Source organism: Emys orbicularis, chromosome 10, assembly GCF_028017835.1.
Source record: "Emys orbicularis isolate rEmyOrb1 chromosome 10, rEmyOrb1.hap1, whole genome shotgun sequence".
NCBI classification, from domain to species: Eukaryota; Metazoa; Chordata; order Testudines; family Emydidae; genus Emys; species Emys orbicularis.
The window spans coordinates 16,189,655-16,207,901 of record NC_088692.1 but is presented as its reverse complement, the minus strand read 5'-3'; the positions used below and the strand labels follow the sequence as shown (position 1 = coordinate 16,207,901).

The 18,247-nt window shown below is 38.9% G+C and overlaps 1 protein-coding gene across 1 annotated transcript; it reads right to left on the bottom strand.

Annotated features, from left to right (window-relative positions):
• Positions 1–165: 165 nt before the first annotated feature.
• On the bottom strand, positions 166–18,166 carry CDR2 (cerebellar degeneration related protein 2). The gene is made up of 5 exons (XM_065412564.1): positions 18,088–18,166; positions 10,029–10,141; positions 2,323–2,471; positions 1,871–2,035; positions 166–1,036 (listed from the first exon to the last, which is right to left on the bottom strand). Exons 1-5 carry the CDS (start codon positions 18,164–18,166, stop codon positions 166–168), a joined length of 1,377 nt encoding a protein of 458 aa, XP_065268636.1.
• Between the last annotated feature and the right edge of the window lie 81 nt (positions 18,167–18,247).

Here is an 18,247-nt window from a genome sequence, read left to right as displayed (position 1 = left end):
ACATATTTACAAATAAAGTGAACATACATTCAAGTTGAAGGGAGTACACATGTGACAGCAAGATACATACAAACACCAGAGGGACCCTTAATGTTTCCCTTCTGGACTAATACAGAACTTTTCAGTGGGAAAACAGGTCATCAGCATAGTTAATACAAACAAGTGTTAGGGCTGAGAAGAGAAACGCTTATATTTTGTTCTATGTTCATCTATTTCTTGCTTTGTTTTTCTGATACAACTAAAAATTTCCTTAAAGAGAGCTTTATATTCAGGTATAGCATTTGTGGGTGAGCCCGTTAGTTCAACATTTCCATACTCTTGATCAGTAGCTGAACGGTCAGACTGGATGTTCCCCACACTAGTGTCTTTGGAATACGGTTTTGAGGTTTGTACAGCCTTATGTTTCAAAGAATCTTCATCCATTTGACACTTCTTCAGAAGTTCCTCGTACTTAACCTTCAGAGCATTATACTGAGCGTCCACTTCATTAAGCAAGGAGATGCCTCGCTGCTTCACAGCTTCAGCTCTTCTAATACAGGTTTCTTCATGGCCCTTTAGAAGGTCTCCTCCTGCAGCACTGCTTAGGAAGGTCTCACTGCTGCTTCTTTTTAGGGCCCTTTTATCAAGCTGGGGGACAGTCAAGGATGCATCCTCTGAAGGGCTTTGACTAATTTCCCTTTCTAAAGACTCTTTAAATGAAATAAAAAATGATTCTGGAACTAGATTCTCCATGCTGTTGACAAATGTGTTTTCAGACTGAAACATCTGCCGCATTTCAGCCACTTCTAATTCAAGCTCTTCTGCCCGAGCCCGGTATAAGTCTTTATCAACCAGCCTCTGTTCAAGGTCACAGTTCTCCTTTACCATAAGTTGATATTCCTCTTCCATCGTCACTCTTTTCTCCTTTTCAAGATTAAGTTGGGCTTGTAATACAGTCAAAGCCTTTTTTAAGTTCTCATTTTCTTCTTCTATGGGACTCAGCTGACTATCCATTGAAGTAATTTTTTCTGCAAAAATATGATCGTAAACAAAATACCTGCAGAAACAAAAAGTGTCAGAGCTTAGATTTCCTATGACTTTTAGGCTGCCTCTTCTGGATAATACAGAGATTGAATTTAAACTCACTGTTGGGAAAAAAATGGTTTCCAAACAGAACCAGATTGGTCATTAAGGTATCTATTTGTACAAAGTTACAATGCCTCAATAATCAAACAGAACGCTTTTCTACAGGGCTTTAGTAAATTCAGTACCCAGTGATACATGGTTCCCAGTTCAGGTGGTATGGCAACTGCTTAATTGCAATACCAAATTGTAGATATAAAATCTACTGTACATGGAGACCTCTAACCAGAATTCTTGAGATTTTTTAGAGTATTTCTTTGAGGCCACAAGATATAGCTTTCTACAGGACATTCCTAGTACTGGAAGAAGATAGACTGCATGATAATCCAATACATTTCCCCCATTTTTAACTTGTACAATTCTCATAATGAAATGGATCTGCAAACTATAAGATATCCATACCCTGCAGTTTAAAAGTCTCAGCATTTCCACTATAAAACCTTAATGAATGCCCAGAATGGTCATAAAATCCACTGTCAGAAATCTGACAAAGTTTCATACAAGCATGTTTTGTAATTCTAATTTAAAAAAAAAAAATCACCTCTTGAGTATGAACTATAGAAGTGTCAATATTAAAGCTTAAAAGTAGGCTTGTGAAGACAGCTTTGGTCTTAACTCATTTGTCTGGAGTGACACTGAGATTTTTTTAGAAATGCACGTCTGATTTCTCTGCTGCAAACAAATGGATGAAAGATTAAAAAAATCTGCTTGCACAATAAAATGACACATCACTGAGTTAGCGTCTTACTTGCGAAGGTCATACAGCTCCTTCAAACATGAGAAGCTGTGCACGGATCGTGGCTGCTCAGATCTCTCATGGTTCATATGGCCTCGTCCAGATTTCTTCAATTCCTCCACTTGTCTCTGAAGGTCATCTATATGGGTTTGCAGACTTTCAATAGTCTCTGTCAGGCTGAAGTTCATGAACATATAAAGCTGTTAAAGCCAGTCATATTAAGTCAAGGGCATGACCAATAGCATGAGCTCAGTCACTATCCATTCAGTTTTGTGTTTCTTCCTCTGGAAACTGCTCCACAGTTACCAGTAACAAACAAAATCACATACTCAACCCAAAAGCCCAGTGATTAGACAACTGGATAACCAGCCACCCAAAAATGCATAAACTAATGCAGTCAGACTAGTATTCCATTCCAATTCCTCTCTATATAAAAAAAAGTTGCTCCACAAAACTTTAGTTACCTTAATATCTTTTGTTGTGACACTCTACTATCCACAACTAGTTTTTGATTAGCATCTTCCAGTTCTCTTGCTGTAACATCCAGCTGTTCATAAACCTTTGCATGCTGGTCATTCATCTGACGTAAGAGCTCCACTTGCTTTGTAAGGTACTAGAAGATAATTTGCAGTTACCATCTTCACACTGCTAAAAATGTTTAATCCCACTTAGTGTAAGTTTTAACTTTACATTTTTAAATCAGGATTTTCAGTTTGTTTCCCATAAATGTCAAGAATAATACAATGTACATTAGTTTTGATTGCAGAACTGTGGAAAGACATTGTACCCTTAAATAGCTCAGGAGTGTTTTCCACAAACGAGCCCACTAGCACTTTTAAATCTCAGAGTAAATAGCAAGACACCATGCCACATGCGGTTTCCTTAAATTAGAATAAGGATGATTTAAATTACAACTTCCAGTTTATAATTATGCAATTTACCAGCTGCAACACTGGGGTTATACTTTGCATAGGCAAACCCTTTAAAATCAGAATAAATTTCTCAGTGTATAAAGCTGCCCTAAGTTTAAGGAAACTGATTTTAGTTCAGTCTTAAAACTGTAAACTAATGATATTTGGATTACTATTTATCAGGAAGTACAAATTAGAACAAACTTTAATTACCCACAAGGGGCATTCTAGTTTATATAATCCCAATCAAAGGTCTCCTGCTTTTTTAATTCTGTATGAAATGTTCTCAGTGTAATCCTCTTTATTCAAGAAACTTAGCAGGTTGTTTATTTTGTAGTGGTGAAACTGCTTTTAGAAAGCCTAGGATAAAGATTTCCTACGTAAGAGTAATAAACCATCTTTAAATCCCTTGGTATTAGAAACACCTTAGGCTTTCCCACAGCTGAACACGTCTATATGGATTTTACTACACACAAATACTTCAAAGTTCCAGGTATCCTGCATACAAATATGCACTACGTCATTCCTGGACCAGAAATACCACAGACTTGTAGGACTGGAAGGGACCTCAGAAGGTCATCTAGTTCAATCCCCTGCACTCACAGCAGGACTAAGTATTATCTAGACCATCCCTGACAGGTGTTTGCCTAACCTGCTCTTAAAAATCTCCAGTGATGGAGATTCCACAGCCTCCTTAGGCAATTTATTCCAGTGCTTAACTACCCAACAGGAAGTTTTTCCTAATGTCCAACCTAAACTGCCCTTACATAAGAACGGTCCTACTGGGTCAGACCAAAGGTCCATCTAGCCCAATATCCTGTCTTCTAACAGTAGCCAGTGCCAGGTGCCCCAGAGGGAGTGACCAGAACAGGTAATCATCAAGTGATCCATCCCCTGTTGCTCATTACCAGCTTCCTGCAAACAGAGGCTAGGGACACCATTCCTGCCCATCCTGGCTAATAGCCATTGATGGACCTATCCTCCATGAATTTATCTACCGGTAATTCTTTTTTGAACCCTGTTATGGTCTTGGACATCACAACATCCTCTGGCAAAGAAGAGTTAACCAAGATGCACACATGTATATTGTCAACTAAGTGATTGGGCAACAAAATGGCAAATGAAATTTAATGTGGATAAATGTAAAGTAATGCACATTGGGAAAAATAACCCCAACTATACATACAATATGATGGGGGCTAATTTAGCTACAACAAGTCAGGAAAAAGATCTTGGAGTCATTGTGGATAGTTCTCTGAAAATGTCCACGCAGTGTGCAGAGGCGGTCAAAAAAGCAAACAGGATGTTAGGAATCATTAAAAAGGGGATAGAGAATAAGACTGAGAATATATTATTGCCCTTATATAAATCGATGGTACGCCCTCATCTCAAATACTGCATACAGATGTGGGCTCCTCATCTCAAAAAAGATATACTGGCACTAGAAAAGGGCAACTAAAATGATTAAGGGTTTGGAACGGGTCCCATATGAGGAGAGATTAAAGAGGCTAGGACTCTTCAGCTTGGAAAAGAGGAGACTAAGGGGGGATATGATAGAGGTATATAAAATCATGAGTGATGTGGAGAAAGTGGATAAGGAAAAGTTATTTACTTATTCCCATAATACAAGAACTAGGGGTCATCAAATGGAATTAATAGGCAGCAGGTTTAAAACAAATAAAAGGAAGTAGTTCTTCACGCAGCGCACAGTCAACTTGTGGAATTCCTTACCTGAGGAGGTTCTGAAGGCTAGGACTATAACAGAGTTTAAAAGAGAACTGGATAAATTCATGGTGGTTAAATCCATTAATGGCTATTAGCCAGGACAGGTAAGGAATGGTGTCCCTAGCCTCTGTCTGTCAGAGGGTGGAGATGGATGGCAGGAGAGAGATCACTTGATCATTGCCTGTTAGGTTCACTCCCTCTGGGGCACCTGGCATTGCCCACTGTCGGTAGACAGGATACTGGGCTAGATGGACCTTTGGTCTGACCCGGTACGGCCTTTCTTATGTTAGACTTGTTTTCAAAACTGCAACAGTCTCATACACACTAATTCCTGAATGCTCTTTAGAGTTCGACAGGTTGACTGTGCATTGTGTGAAGAAATACTTCCTTTTATTTGTTTTAAACCTGCTGCCTATTAATTTCATTTGGTGACCCCTAGTTCTTGTGTTATGAGAAGTAGTAAATAATACTTCTCTATCTACTTTCTTTACACCAGTCATGATTTTCTAGACCTCAATCATATCTCCCCTTAGCCGTCTCTTTTCCTTGCTGCAATTTAAGCCCATTGCTTCTTGTCCTATCCTCAGAGGCTAACAAAAACAATTTTTCTCCCTCCTTGTAACAACCTTTTATGTACTTGAAAAGTGTTATGTCCCATCTCAGTCTTCTTCTCCAGACTAAACAAACCCAATTTTTTCAATCTTCCCTCATAGGTCATGTTTTCTAGACCTTTAATCGTTTTTGTTGCTCTTTTCTGGACTTTCTCCAATTTGTCTACATCTTTCCTGAAATGTGGCACCCAGAACCGGACACAATACTCCTGTTAAGGCCTAATCAGCACAGAGCAGAGTGGAAGAATTACTTCTTGTGTCTTGCTTACATCACTCTGGCTAATACATGCCACAATGATGTTTGCTTTTTTTTTGCAACAGTGCTACATGGACTCATTTAGCTTGTGATCCACTATGACCCCCACCTCCCTTTCCGCAGTACTCCATCCTAGGCAGTCATTTCCCATTTTGTATATGTGCAACTGATTGTTCCTTCCTAAGTGGAGTACTTTGCATTTTTCCTTATTGAATTTCATCTTATTTACTTCAGACCATTTCTCCAGATCATTTTGAATTTTAATCTTGTCCTCCAAAGCACTTGCAACCTTTCCTGCTTGGTATCATCCACAAAGATTATAAGTGTACTCTCTATGCCATATTGAACAGAACCAGACTCAGAACTGATCCTTGTGAGACCACACTTGATATGCCCTTCCAGTTTGACTGTGAACCACTGATAACTACTCTCTGGACTGGTTTTCCAACCAGTGGGGTGCTCCTACCTTAAAGTAGCTCCATCTAGGTTGTATTTGCCCAATTTGTTTATGAGAAGGTCATGCAGCACGGTATCAAAAGCCTTACTAAAGTCAAGATATACCCCATCTACCGCTTCCCCCATCTACTAGGCTTGTTACACTGTCAAAGAAAGCCATTAGGTTGGTTTGACATGATTTGTTCTTGCCAAATCCATGTTGAATGTTACTTATCACCTTATTTTCTAGGTGTTTGCAAATTGATTGCTTAGTTATTTGCTCCATGATCTTTAGAATAAGTTTAAAATCAAGTTCACGTTATCATGAACTAGTTTGTCCTAAAGAAGTTGAACATAGAATATTTCTTGAAGTATTAGGTTCTAAATTTAACCACATTTTACACAGTTGGATGCTAAATGTTCAAAATCATCCACATCAAAGTTGTCTGAAAGATTTCTAGATTAGGAGCAATTACTCTTGTAAGTGACCTACTAATTATGTAATCAAAGCTTCTAATATTCTACTTAACCTTTTACTGCATTAGAAGGTTGATGGCTTTACATTTTAGGTAATTTAAGAAGCGATTACAAGTTAATCTAGGGCTATGCACTGCTACAAACAAACTACTAAAAGATCAATCGGATAGCTGTTGGTTAGATCTTTTTGCAACCCCCGGGGACGTGACACAGGATTCACACAAGAATAGCATGTGGATTAACCAACAGAATCTCAGTGTGACCCATTTCAGATTAACTTTCCCTGTCTGCTAGTCTCAAAGAAATTGGAAACGTTCATGGTTTCTTCAACAGGGAAAGGTGACTAAGCATATAAACGTGAAGATTAGAGTTCTGAATTTAGGTGCTTTAATGCATAATAAAGAACCCACTGAATGGTAGCCTATGCTGACAGGCTATACTTTAGGGGGAATGGAACATGAGGGAGAAAGAGTAGATTACTCCCTTTCTCAAGGAACTACACTTCATCTCACCTTGCATGCCTGATGTCAGCGTAACTTGAAAATATCATGCAGGAGATGAGAGCAGAAACCCCAAATGCAAACATCAAAGTTTGTACTGGCTTTCCTGATATTTCAGAAATTCACACTAGCATCTACATCAATTGCAAGGGAAATAGGAAAACTTAATATGTAACTGCAAGTGAAACACTGCCAAGCAGGCTTACACTCCACTAGATCATTATGAAAAGGAGAGCTGTAACGCCCCACATTTGGATTTACAAGAGATGCCAAGATTCATAAACAGTCTTGGTTAGTTTTTCTGGCATTGGTTTTAATCTGCTATTGCACCATTTATTATATCCATCATGATTAGTTACTAGCATACGTGTCAGTGCAAAGGTCAGATATAATGATCAGAGACTAAATACCTAATGATGTCAAGTGTTTAAAACTTTAGTTTTAATCTTCAAAATAAGATTATGAACAGTTCTACATGTTTCAATTCCCTTAGCCCTTCCTATGCAGCGAAGACAAGGAAGTTGTCTTTTGAAATGAAACATACACAAGTTGTATTATGCGCAACGCTAATTGACTGTAATAAAGATCAGGTTAAATCAGTATTTTTTTTAAATAAGCTCTCAAGAAATCTACACGAATAAAGCAGACGCAACAAGGCTCTTTAGATAGCTACTCTCAAGTAACGTGTTTAGGACATATTTTTTTCAGTTTATTCTTTTGGCAAGATTATAGCATTTCCTCACCGTCTCTTCGTAAAATGAGTGCATTACAAGGTGATGGACATAAGAACGGCCATATGTCAGACCAATGGTCCACCAGTATCCAGTCTCTGATGGTGGCCAGTGCCATATGCTTCAGAGGAAATGAACACAACTGGGCAATTTCAAGTGATCCATCCCCCATCATCTAGTCCCAGCTTCTGGCAGCTGGAGGTTTAGGGACACCTGAAGCCTGGGATTGCATCCTGAGCATCTTGGCTAGTAGCCATTGACAGGTAATTTCATGGAGGATAGATCTAATTATTTTTTGAACCCAGTGATACTTGTTGGCACAGGTTGATTGTGTGTTCTGTGAAAAAGTACTCCTTTTGTTTGTTTTGAAACTTGCTGCCTATTAATTTCATTGGGTGATTCCCCCTAGTTCATAGGTTCTCAAACTAGGAGGCGTGGAATGTATTCAGGAGGGAGTTGAGAATCTTTCGGCGGGGGGGGAGGGGGGGAGGAGAAAATCTTACTGCACACATTTTACCCACAGCAACAAGTAACTAGCAAAGCTGATTCCTCCAGACATATCAGATAGCACTGTGCATTTGGCTCTAGATGGCACTGTGCATTTTGACAGATATCTGTTAAGCTTGCTTAGCATTATACAAAGTCGTTGCCATCTGCATGTTAATCCGTTTGCTACGATGCAGTGTGCACATTTATTTAAGTATGGACTACAATCACTGTTTTGCTTTTGCTCTTATTACAATGGATCATTGGCTCATTCATGCAGCAGAAAAAAATTCACGTGAAAAACAAAGAAGCAAAAAATGATTCAAGTGAAGCGCTGCTGCGTATATGGGCACATGTACTTGTGTGGCTGGGGGATAGTAGGGGAGAAGAGGGCATAACTACTACATACACGAAGAGGGGGGGGGGTGATCAAATAAGTTTGAGAACTACTGCCCTAGTTCTTGTGTTATGTGACGGGGTAAACACCATAAAACTTTCTCTTTCTCCGTACCATTCATGATTGTATAGACCTCTATCATATCCCCCTTAGTCATCTCTTTTCTAAAATGAATAGTTCCATTCTTTTTAATCTCTCCTCATATAGAAGCTGTTCCATACCCCCCCCCCCCATCATTTTCATTGCCCTTCCTTGCACCTTAATGTACATCAGAGTGGGAGACCTAATAGTTTGTGTAGTTGCTCTAAGAGTTTACATACTTCAGACCCTAAGGATCAATCTTATTTGTGAACCATTTAGACTCGGGGGACTCGGGAGACATTTCAAGGGCTCTGCATAAACAAATGCAGATAGGCTGGGTTTGTTTGTGGTTGGTAGCTTTAACTCCAGCATTGTTTTACTTTATTGATGTCCTCTATATTGCAGAATGAGCTGGATATAGAGACTAGATCTACCATGATTTAATAGGGGGGAAAAGTCAAGTAAGCTGTGTGAGGTATGTCAATAATCAGCAATACAAAGGTATCCTTAGAAGAGGGCATTTTTTGTCTATACTGTGCACCTGTTGTATGAATTTTCTTTAAAAAAAAAAAAAACAGCTAACATGGGACACCTACAAGCATCCTAGAATTTAAAATGCCATGTTACCACCAACACAGCATTATTTGCTTCCATATGCAACCTAATACAAATGTTGGATTAAAGCTGTAGTGATTGCCATTATTGTACTGAAAGATCATTTCAACATTCTCTAAATTGGAGGCAGATATATACACTTTACTTTAAATTGATGACTGCTTTAATACTACTTGTATCATGTGGACTATTCAGTTATGTAGATTCTTCTTAATTACCAGTCAGTTCATTTCACAGTTCATTTCATTAATTTAAAAGTTTAAAATTAATATCAATGGATGATTGAAATGCTGAAAACACTGTAAATAGAATAAGTTCTTTGCAATTGACTTTAATACTTGTTGATCAGACTAAAATATTAAATATACAGCATGCAAAAATATCACTGCTCTCTATTGTGTAATTACAGGAAGCCTTTTGCGTACGGCATGATAACATTTGTTAAACTTACAATTTTTGTGCGTATGAAGATATTTGTGGAAACAGCTAGTCATACTATTTCAAATAATGCAGGCTTTTCAGAAACCTACAGATTTCTTCTACATGTATTTTCTGGATTTGTTAAGAAAAGTAATCCACCCACATCATGTATTTATATAGAGAAACCCTTGTTTTAAACAGTATAAAATTCTGAAACAGCTAGTTTATACAGACACAACTGGTACTTGTCATTATAGTTATAGAAGTTAAATTTAGTGAAGATACAAAGATTCTACTAAGGAGCGGAAACTGTGTCTATGCATGTTATCAAGCTTTAGAAGTTTTAGAATCAGACTAAAATTAACTGCAAGAGGCATTCAGAATGTTTTCTTGGAAGATGAAGTTTTGAAGGAGTCATAATACCACATCAAAATCAAGTTTCATGGTATCCAAATAATTTCAATGTCCACACTACAAGATTATCAAACTCTGCAATAGAACTCACCCATACTCCTTAAAATTTACCTCTATCTCTTGTAGTTGCTCTTGATTGGTTGCATACATTTGCTGCAAAGATTCCTCCAGTTCTGTGTTACGATCCAATAATGTCTTCCCAAGCTCAGCAGCAAGATGCAGATCTAAATAAATAAATAATCTGCCTGTAAATTTTAAGACCCAGTTTGTGCAATCTGACCATTACTATGTTATTTCAATTAAATTCTCAGAGTTACAGTAGTTATAACTGTGTCCAAGTACAAGCTATTATGCTACAATACAACTTCTTTGAGATTGAGGCTAATTCTCCATTTTTCCCCCCTCATTCACTCCATCCTTTTTAGTCTCCTCTCCACCACATTAGTTTTACTTTCCTCACCTGATCACTCTGCCTTCTGTCATTCCCCATCTACATCTGCCCATTCACGTTGTCCCCTATGCAGATGAGGATGAATGGGAATGATGCTCCCGACATGGTAGGCAGAGAGCAGCATAAACACATGAGTCCCAGTAGTGTACCACCAAGTAGCTCTTAGCTAATTGAGGGATCTAGTGTAACTGCTAAACCCATTCTGAGAGGGGAGTAAAAAAGCAAGAAGGCCTGTTAAGTACTGGTTAGGCCAGGCCTGGAACAATATTTGATGTCCCCTTGCTCCTCCAACCACCCCAAAAGGCAACCCAGCCCATGCAGCACCATTAGACAATCAGCTGAAGATTTTCAAACAAACACTTTTTCTGATGAAATAGGAAGTTAGATAATGTGCTCAGATATGTATTGTGTCTCTCGACTTATAAACAGCACCAGACAATGATTAGTTTCCTTTTCTCAAAAAGATTCTAAATGCTATTTGTTCTCTTAAAGATATTTGAAACTCAGCCTAATCCTCCTCAGCAATCTCCAGAGTTCCTATGAATATTGCAGTTGTTCGTTTGTTTTGTTTTTAAAGAATGAGGAATCCACACATATACAGGGACTACATCTAAACTTGGATGCCCTCCTTTAACTATAGCCTGGATTAGTAAATTCCAAGTTTATGAAAGAATGATATGCAATAAGTAGCACATTATTAGTCCTTATGTTGCATGCATCTCACACTTTGTGTGACAATGGAGATCAATAATCTAGGTTATTGCTAGAGTAGTAACCCCCCAAACATGGCATTATATTTCATATAGAAGATAAGTGCAGAATCCAATAGCTACATTGCAATTCCTTATGCAAAGTTTGTAATTTTCCACCTCTTTCACATCACTTGGACCATGACCAGATTGTCACATACATGCAAGCTGGCAATACAATCTTGTTAAATTTTAGATATATGGAACTATCATCATAAATGGCAGAGTGCCAGAATACAAGGAAGGACAAGCCAAGGAGAATTTAGAATTCTTTCCGCCAAGATTTAAAAGCATGTATAATATATATGGAGCGGTACAGATAATAGGCTGGAATATGAACTCCCAATATTTCTTTAGGTTGGAAGTTCAAATGCCCTTGTTTTTATCTTGTTTCATTTTAGTTTGATAGCTTATCTCTATCCAGTTGCTGTAATAGAATAAAATCCTGTTAAAAATTGATTTGGGCAGCCTTCACTTAGACAGAATATTCAAATTATCACTACATTCTGATGCATAAGCTAAAGAACTTCCTAAACAAATATGCACAGAAACTTGAGATCTTCCAACAGGGTGTTCGGAGTGATATTAAAGTACTTTAGCAGATCAAATAATCCATGAATTATATATTCTTTACTTGTAACAAAGTTGTTCTCAAAGGTGTTATTTCCTACTTTGAGAATAGCAAAGAAAAAATATTCCTTGCAATCTGATTCTTAAAACAAAGGCCACTGATCAATGCTTTGAGCAGGGGGTTGGACTAGATGACCTCCTGAGGTCCTTTCCAACCCTGTTATTCTATGATTCTATGAAAGAAAAGGGCAAGATCTGCACCAGTAAGAGTAAGTAAATTTAAACCCCACACCCAATGACTACTAACAGCAGCAAGTCAGAGGCCATATCCACAGTAGCAGGGGGGGGGGGGGGGGGGAATCTATTAAATACACAATAACATGCCCATGTTTAGAAATTTAATGCATCCAAGTTAAACTTTTTTCCTACTGTAGACAAGGGCCCAACACTCCACTGTACTATAGTAGTTGTTAGTCCCATATCTTGCAAGTTAACTACTAGTTGTAGAAAAGCAGTGCCAGAGAACATGGCATCCAAACATTGTACTGGGATTCTGATACTCCAGCAAGTTTATGTAAATTGTATACATCAAAATACACCATACAATTTAATTGAATAGTGGGGAAATAAACAAGGCATTAACTGATGTACATAAGAAAACAGAAATAAAGTTGTTCTTTGGTGATATACTGCTAAATAGTTCAGTAATTAAAGGTTAGTATATCATTCTATAGTGACATCAATGCAATCTTCTTGCACCACACTCCTTATGTCATTTTTAGGATTACAGCTAATCTCCTCAAACTAAAAGGTTCATTACCCAGCAAACAGAAGTCCCTCCTACTGCATCCAAAGGTTATATAAACCAATATTAAGTTAATTTTGTTTATGAATACAAAGTGTGTATGTTCTAGAATGCACAAAATACATAGGCCATGTAGTGGGTATATCCCTGCACTTTTTATAAAATGGTCACAATAAAGGGAGAATTTTCTTCTCTTCTAACCTCGTAGGAGTTGAAAGAATAATTTTGATCATGAGTCCATTTGTTAAGAAGTGCAAACCCAGCTACAGCTTAATTTTCTGGGCTGTCTACAAATCTCCCAATCCTCACCAACTTTACTTAAGACATTTTGCTTGATGTTTCCTTGCAATCTACAGAGGCAGACAGTGTAAACTTTCATTTTGATTAACCAGAGGCAAAGATAAAGTTTAAACTGGCAGTCAGAAACAGCCCCTTTTATTTTTCCACATTTCTCTCTTCGGGGTAACTCCTGCAGTCTAACTTCAGTGAGTCTATAATCCCCTATATAATGTTATACAAATATAATCCTATTTTACAAATTCTAAACCAACACAACACACTAGCCTTGGGTAACCAGCAGTCATGTAATCATTAAAGCCATTCAACAATTTGTAGCAACTTTTTCTGTTACCTCAAATAATACAGTGTTCCAACTTTTACTTTGTCATCACATAAGGCTCTATACTTTAAATAAGGCACAGAATAAGATTCTGTTAAACAAAGAATGTTTATAACTCTTAGAATTACTCAGAACACACAAAGTTAAACATTTTGTCCCAGATCCTCAAAGGTATTTAGCTCCTAACTTTCATTAATTTCAGTTGCAGTTAGGAGCCTAAATATCTTTGTGGATCTGGGCTTGTCTCCTGGATTTGTGTTATGGCTCTAAGCATACTTTACAAAAAGTGTATCTAGAAGTGCAGTTAGAAGAAATTAAACTATGCATATAAACATGAAGTTACATATGCATGAATGTCAGTACATATTGTTAGTATTTACCCAGCACTTCAAACATATAAAGTGGTATGCAAGTATTCCTGTCTATATGGCGCACCTAAGTACATGCTGCAGATTTAAACATACTCTTGCTAGTTTGACACAAGATTCACAGAAGCATTGATATTTTCTTATAGGAAATATTCACCATTCTTCTCAGAGAATCTGTTGGCTTTCTCGTGATAGGCAGGAAAACAGGTGGAAAAGACCAAGAAAATGCGTGTAAAAAAACCAAAACAAACCCCATTGTTTAAAAACAGGCAAAGAAGTGAGAGATTTTGTTCTGTACTAAAACTCCAGTATTTTTAAGCATTACAGAAAGGATCTTTCTAATTAAACAATTTTCAGCAAGGTTGAGCACCCATAAACCCCAGTGAAATCAATGGGAGCTACCCGTGTATAACATCTTTGGGGGGAAAAATAATCAGTCCCATTAGCATATGTGTTAAAGAGTATTAGTTTTTTTAATTTACTCAACTGATCCTGCAGACTAAGTATGCTGATGTCCAGGGGAGTTTGGCCAGTGAAAGGACTTCTCAGCCAAGTAAGTTCATTAAGTGCGTGGATAATCAAGAAAAATAAGTAAGCAGATATAGGACTTAGATGTCCAGATGAATAAGGAAACAAAGCAATGTAAATTCTTTAAAAGGTTCAGTACAATGAGTGCAGAGAGGGACAGCAGCTATAATTTCTTAGCTGTGATCTCAGGTACTGTAAATTTATGCCAATGTGTTAATGAAATCCCAACAGATGTGTGGGGAAGGTCACTTTTCACTTTGAGGCTAAAGTTATTGTGAGCCACAGTCATCCATTCTTACTTAAATAATGCAAATTAAAGTCAGTCACTTTATGAGTTACTCCTCTAGGTAAAATAAGGTGAGTAAGATTTTGGTAGCTCTATCTCTGCCCCTCATCATGTTTAATTATGTCTGGAATGTCCACACTAAAGTGAGACTTAGAAGTTGTTCTTGCTATTGCATTAAACATTTCTCACTTAATTACACTGGAGTACAAACCATGCTGACACCGTTACTATAATTGGGGGAGATGTCAAGATTTCCACCTCCCCCCAATGTTTTAATAGTCTACATAAGAGGACTTTGTACAGCAAAATGATATTTTCAACAACAGAAGAGACTACTAAGCAGTCCTGGTTTACCATCAGATCCTTGCTTTTAAGCAAGCTTTAGAATTGTCACCATGGAATGTATATTATACCCTCCATTCCAGATTGTAATCTGTTCAATCCTTTGTTAGTTTTTGAACAACAGCATTATGATCACTTTCCTTATATGAGAGAAGCCTTTTCAGAAAGTCAATACACTGCAACAAAATACAGTCCTACGAAAGCAGGGAATTGCTCCTCCCATTCTTGAATATTTCAAACATGAAAATTCACTTCAAGCAACATTATGCTTTAACAAGAAGTCTGGCTGGATATTAAATTCTCAATTTTTAAAGGTGGAAGTTTCAGGAGTTTATTGTTCATAACACAATCAAAGTTTTGGTCTGAACTTTGACCTACTTTGAACTTGGGATTTTCAAATCCTGAGAGTTAAAATTTAACTACTCAACTGCTAAGGGAGTTAGGATTTTTAGTTAATTTTAAGGGATCCTCAAAACCATCCTGATCTCTCTCAGCATAGCAGCAGCATCCAATATTATTCCCAGAGCTGTGCTAATTTTAATTACGCTAATGCATAGATCTCTTGACATAATGGGTGCTATAAAAATCATTTGCAGATAAAAAAACCTCATCATTTAGCTTCAGTTCTACTCAATGGGCAAAAAGTCAATGTTTGCCAGATTTTAAAGTGATGGGAAATATTTTCAAACTTCCTAAGAGTATTGCAGACAATAGAGCATTTAAAAAAAGCAGTATGAGGAAAAAATCCCTTTACAGGAAGTTTACCTCCTGCTTTGTGATTTTTTTACTATTATCTTTTTTTGGCAAGGCTAATCATCACTTACACTTAGGGCATTTTCTAATGAGAGAATCTGTATTTAAGTCTATTTGATATATGAGAATCTCTTAACCATCACTGAAATACACTAACTTGTGAGGTGGAACTTATAAGTACAACACAAAATAACAGTTTGATACAAGGAATAATACTAAAAAAAAAGGTGAATCCACTTATTTTCCATTCAGATCAGACCAAAGGAACATCATTATAAGGCAGAAGCGAATCATAGTACACTTCATGAGGCAGTTTTGGTGATTCACACAGCTATGTTTGGCTTTGAATAGTGACAGCTTTACAATGGATTGGAAAAAAGGTCTAAATCATTAGAGAATAATTTTAGATGGTTCACCAGTTTTTCTAGGCAACAGCAAACTATTTATGGTTATGTGATCATATTAAGTTACAATCTGAGGGTAGGTCTACACTTACCCGGTAGTTCGGCGGCGAGCGAGCGAACTTCTGGGTTCGACTTATCGTGTCTTGTCTGGACGCGATAAGTCGAACCAGGAAGTGCTCGCCGTCGACTGCGGTACTCCAGCTAGACGAGAGGAGTACCGCGGAGTCGACGGGGGAGCCTGCCTGCCGCGTGTGGACCGAGGTAAGTTTGAACTAAGGTACTTCGAACTTCAGCTACGTTATTCACGTAGCTGAAGTTGCGTACCTTAGTTCGAATTAGGGGGTTAGTGTAGACCTGGCCTAAGAAAACTATTGTTTTTGAGTATGAAGCACTCAAAAATAGCTATTCAACAGTTAGTAAAGTTGGTCAAAACATACAAAATTCCAGACTTATTGTGACCTTAGAGAGATGGAATTTTTATTGTTAGCTGCTTGACGTTAGTATGAAAACAGTGGGGGGGTTTTCCCTACTTTTATTCTTTATAGTGTAATAGTATCTATCAGCCCCAGTCATGGATAAGGACCCCACTGTGCTCGGCACTGTACAAATAGAACAAAAGAACTGCCCCTACTCCAAAGAGTTTATATGAGGAAGAGCTTAGCGAAATCAAGTTTTAATTAAATCTAGTTTTGAGGAAGCCACTTCTCTCAATCTTCCAGTTCTGAGCTGGCCATTTAAGAATGTACATAGGATTTTAAAAATAAGTCTAAATACCAATTTTAAACATTGTTAAAGCCAAAGAAAGTTATTCTACATTCATTTCAATTAATGCCTACAAGAAGTTAAGAAAACTGATAATGTCATATATTCAGTCCACTACTGTGCCTCAGTGCCTACTTACCAGCTTTATAAAATACTTAGCAAACTACTGATGAAAAAGCACTAAGAGGTACATATTTATTATTAAGATAAGCAAATTCATATTGGAATTATGCAATGAATGTTCACAGTAAGTTGTAAACAGGATCTGTGTAAAGAAGAGCTGAGAGCAGTAACTGACCATCTAACCATAATAAAGATATTCCAGTATTTACAATGTGACAGGTTTCAGAGGTGTAGCCCTATTAGTCTGTATCAGCAAAAACAACAAGGAGTCCTTGTGGCACCTTAGAAACCAACACATTTATTTGGGCATAAGCTTTCTGATGAAGTGGGTTATAGCCCAGGAAAGCTTATGCCCAAATAAATTTGTTAGCCTCAAGTACTCATCCTAGTATTTACAATGTAATCAATGTAATTTACAAAGTACTCATCCTAGTATTTACAATGTAATCAATTGCAAGCCCTTTAATTACAGGTAGGCAGGAGGCGGTGACGGGGTGTGGAAACCCCGAAGTATTATTTACAGCTACTCTATTTTAAGCAAGCACTGCAGCTAAAGCAAAAGCATTCTCTTTACCGAGCGGCTTTATGTAAGAGGTACAGCATTACACAGAGTGGCACAGTCTAACCCCTAAAAAGCGAACAAAGTTAAGGGAAGAACCAGTTCTTAAGCCAGGTACACAAGCCACTCTTTAAATGCAGGGTTTGTTTTGCAGAAGTCCGTATTCCTACCCAGTCACACACGGCCCAGAAGCCATGACTGCGAAGGTGGCACGATACCATTGCGCCTTACAGTACTTTGCTATTCTTGGTTAGCCTCCCGTTAAAGCCCCGGTCCCCTAAGAAGCTGCATAATGGCAAACGCCCTGCAGCTTCAATTGTTAGAGAAGAGAGCCCTCTCCCTCCTCCTGTGCGCCCCCAGCCTAGAGCTGTCTCCCATTTCCTCCCTCTCCAAGAGAGCCCCCTCCCCTTCTCCGAGTACCCCCCCAGCCTCTCGGGGCCAACTGTACCCTTCTGTCCTCTGCACCCTCCCTCGTCCTTTTCCTCCCCTCCCGCCGCGCGCTCCCGTCCTGTCCGCCCGGGCGCTCACACCCCTCCTCGCCGCTTTTTGTCCCATCCCTCCCCAGGTCCACGTTTCCCTTCTGCTCTCCTCTCCCCACATCATTCCCCCTCCCCGACTCACCTGCCCCACCTCATTGAGAGCCCCCTCGGGACTTACCTGCCCCCCCCGCTCTCATAGGGAGTCCCCCCCAAGACTTACCTGTCCTCCCCCCCCTCCATCCCCTGAAGCAGCCGCCGCCAGAGAAGGCTCCTCCAGCGCCTTGGTCAGCGAGACCCAGTCCCCTGCGCCCGGAGGGGCGAGACCCCAGAAGACGGGCATCATCCACGCGGAGCCCCGGCCAGGCTGCTCACCTTGCTGCAGGTCCTGCTGATCGTACCAGGGCTCATCATCGCGGATCTCGAACTCCTCCACCAGGCTGTCGGCCAACATCGCGGCCCCCGCCGCGGCTGCACAGACGGGCGGACTAGGCAGCGGCGCCGGCACCCGCAGGCTCCTCGCGCTCACAGCCAA